The following is a 2847-nucleotide window of genomic DNA, read 5'->3' on the forward strand; positions in this document are numbered from 1 at the left end:
ACCCATGCTGGGTGGCCTTAATAAAATTGGTGGCTCGGAGTAGCTTTTCCCAGCTTCTAGAAGAATCGCAACATTGTCTATGAGTAGAAACCGTATGATTTTCTTTCTCCTCCTGCTCCAGGGCTTGGTGCTCTTCAAAGAGTTGGCCGTGTATTTCACCAAGGAGGAGTGGTCTCTGCTGGATCCGAGCCAAAGGACTCTGCACGAACAAGTTATGATGGAGAACTTTGCAAACGTGGCATATTTGGGTACGCTCTGCTTTTTCCATGGGTTGAGAAAACCAGCATGTTTACAAAGGCTAAGAAATGTTTAGCACATCTTAATAACTGTGGCGTGATTGAACATCCTTCAGACTCCTCTGCCAGTCTGGCAGGATTGTGGGCTCTGTTCTACAGGTTGGGAGGGGGTGAGATGGCATCACAGGTTTTGTGTTGATTTTCTCTGTTCTGTCACAAGGAATTAATTTTGTTCCTTGTTTTGAGACTCCCATTTTCTTTCTGTAGAGACCTGTGATGTGCCACGGATCAAGGCAGAAGAAGGACAGGGAGTATTCTTAGAAAGAGCGAGTCCTGAAGAACGAAAAGAGCAGAGAAATCTAAATACTGTTGAGACCTGTGATGTGCCAGGGATTAAGGGCCAAAGAGTTCACACATGTGAGAAGCCATTTAAATGCCTGGAGTGTGGAAAGGCAGTTTCTTCTAATTCTGTTCTTACTGTACATCAAAGAATTCACACTTGGGAGGAGCCGTTCAAATGCCTGGTGTGTGGAAAGAGCTTCACTCAGAGTATAGAACATACAGAACATCAACATATCCACACAGGAGAGAATCAATTTAAATGCCTGCAGTGTGGAAAGGCCTTCTCTAAAAGTAGTTCACTTATTTCACATCAAAGGATACACACAGGTGAGAAGCCATTTAAATGCCTGGAGTGTGGAAAGACATTCAGTTGGTTTCATGTTCTTACTGCACATCAAAGGATACACACAGGGGAGAAGCCATTTAAATGCCTGGAGTGTGGAAAGGGATTCACTTGGAATCACAGCCTTACTGCACATCAAAGGATACACACCGGGGAGAAACCATTTAAATGCCTGGAGTGTGGAAAGGGATTCACTTGGAATCACAGCCTTGCTGCACATCAAAGCATACACACCGGGGAGAAACCATTTAAATGCCTGGAGTGTGGAAAGGGATTCACTTGGAATCATGGTCTTACTGTACATCAAAGGATACACACTGGGGTTAAGCAATTTAAATGCCTGGAGTGTGGAAAGGCCTATTCTCAGAGCAATAAACTTACTGAACATCAAAGAATCCACACAGGAGAGAAGCCGTTTAAATGTCTGGAGTGCGGAAAGGCCTTCCGTCGGAGTGATAAACTTTATAGCCATCAAAGAATCCACACAGGGGAGAAGCCATTTAAATGCCTGCAGTGCGGAAAGAGCTTCACTCAGAGTGGACAACTTACTTCACATCAAAGAATTCACACAGGAGAGAAGCCTTTTAAATGCCTGGAGTGTGGAAAGGGATTCACTTGGAATCAAGGTCTTACTGTACATCAAAGGATACATGCTGGGGTTAAGCAATTTAAATGCCTGGAGTGTGGAAAGGCCTATTCTCAGAGCAATAAACTTACTAAACATCAAAGAGTTCACACAGGTGAGAAGCCATTTAAATGCTTTGAGTGTGGAAAGAGCTTCAATCAGAGTGGAAAACTTACTAAACATCAAAGAATTCACTCAGGGGAGAAGCCATTTCAATGCCTGGAGTGTGGGAAGCTTTTCACTCAGTGTGGACAATTTACAGAACATCTATGTATCCACACAGGGGAAAAGCCATTGTGGAAAGACTTTCCGTTGCAGTGCTTTACTTAGCTCTCATCAGAGAATCCACACGGGAGAAGCCATTTAAATGCTTCGAGTGTGGAAAGAGCTTCAATCAGAGTGGAAAACTTACTACACATCAAAGAATCCACACAGGGGGAGAAGACATTTAAATGCGTAGTGCGGAAAGAGCTTCACTCAGAGTGGAAAACTTACTGAACATCAAAGAATTCACACAGGGCAGAAGCCATTTAAATGCCTGGAATGTGGAAAGGCATTTGCTTGGAATCATGCTCTTACTGCACATCAAAGAATTCACATGGGAGCAAAACCATTTAAATTCTTGCATGTGAGAAATCCTTCTGTGATAAATTCATGTCAAAAAATTCACAACTTTCGTTTAATGCTGTGGCCCCGTTCAGACAACACACTAAACTAAACCATGCTGCTTAACCACAAAAAGCTTAATGGGATAAGATTCTTCCAAGAAATAGGGGAAATATTACCGATCAAGAGATTTCTAAAACACCAGAGTTGGCAATATTGAATATGTTTGTAAAAGAAAATAGAGTGGGACGAGAAAAATGTATTTGGCTTTTTGTTGACAGCCGAGAAACAAATCAAATCAAATCAAATCACTTTATTACGGTCCGAGACCAGCACAAGCCGAGAAGCAATTAATAGCAATCATCCCGTGAGGTGGCGTCCCATTAACCTTTTTGTAGTTAAGCAGCATGGTTTAGCGTGTTGTCTGAACGGGGCCAATGTCTCAAATTTTCTTTTTCCACATAGCTATTGTTAACATGTGAACTGTCTTCCAGTTACTTGCTCTTAATTGCTTCTCAGCTGTCAACAAAAAGCCAATTAATTTTTTTCCTCATCTCTATTTTCTTTTACAAACATATTCAATAGAGCTAACTCTGGTGTTTTACAAATCTCTTGATCGGCAATTTCCCCCCTATTTCTTGAAGAATCTTATCCCAAAATTTCCTGACCTTCCTACATTCCCAACACATATGAAT

General features: G+C 41.9%; 1 protein-coding gene across 1 annotated transcript; it reads left to right on the forward strand.

The window, feature by feature from the left end:
• Positions 1-652: 652 nt before the first annotated feature.
• On the forward strand, positions 653-1876 carry LOC134395734 (zinc finger protein 23-like; the record flags this gene model as incomplete). Its single annotated transcript, XM_063121897.1, has 1 exon — positions 653-1876. A coding segment is annotated over one exon (1224 nt), but the record flags the coding sequence as incomplete, so codon positions are not given.
• Positions 1877-2847: the final 971 nt, after the last annotated feature.

The sequence above is a fragment of the Elgaria multicarinata genome, chromosome 3 (assembly GCF_023053635.1).
Source record: "Elgaria multicarinata webbii isolate HBS135686 ecotype San Diego chromosome 3, rElgMul1.1.pri, whole genome shotgun sequence".
NCBI classification, from domain to species: domain Eukaryota; kingdom Metazoa; phylum Chordata; class Lepidosauria; order Squamata; family Anguidae; genus Elgaria; species Elgaria multicarinata.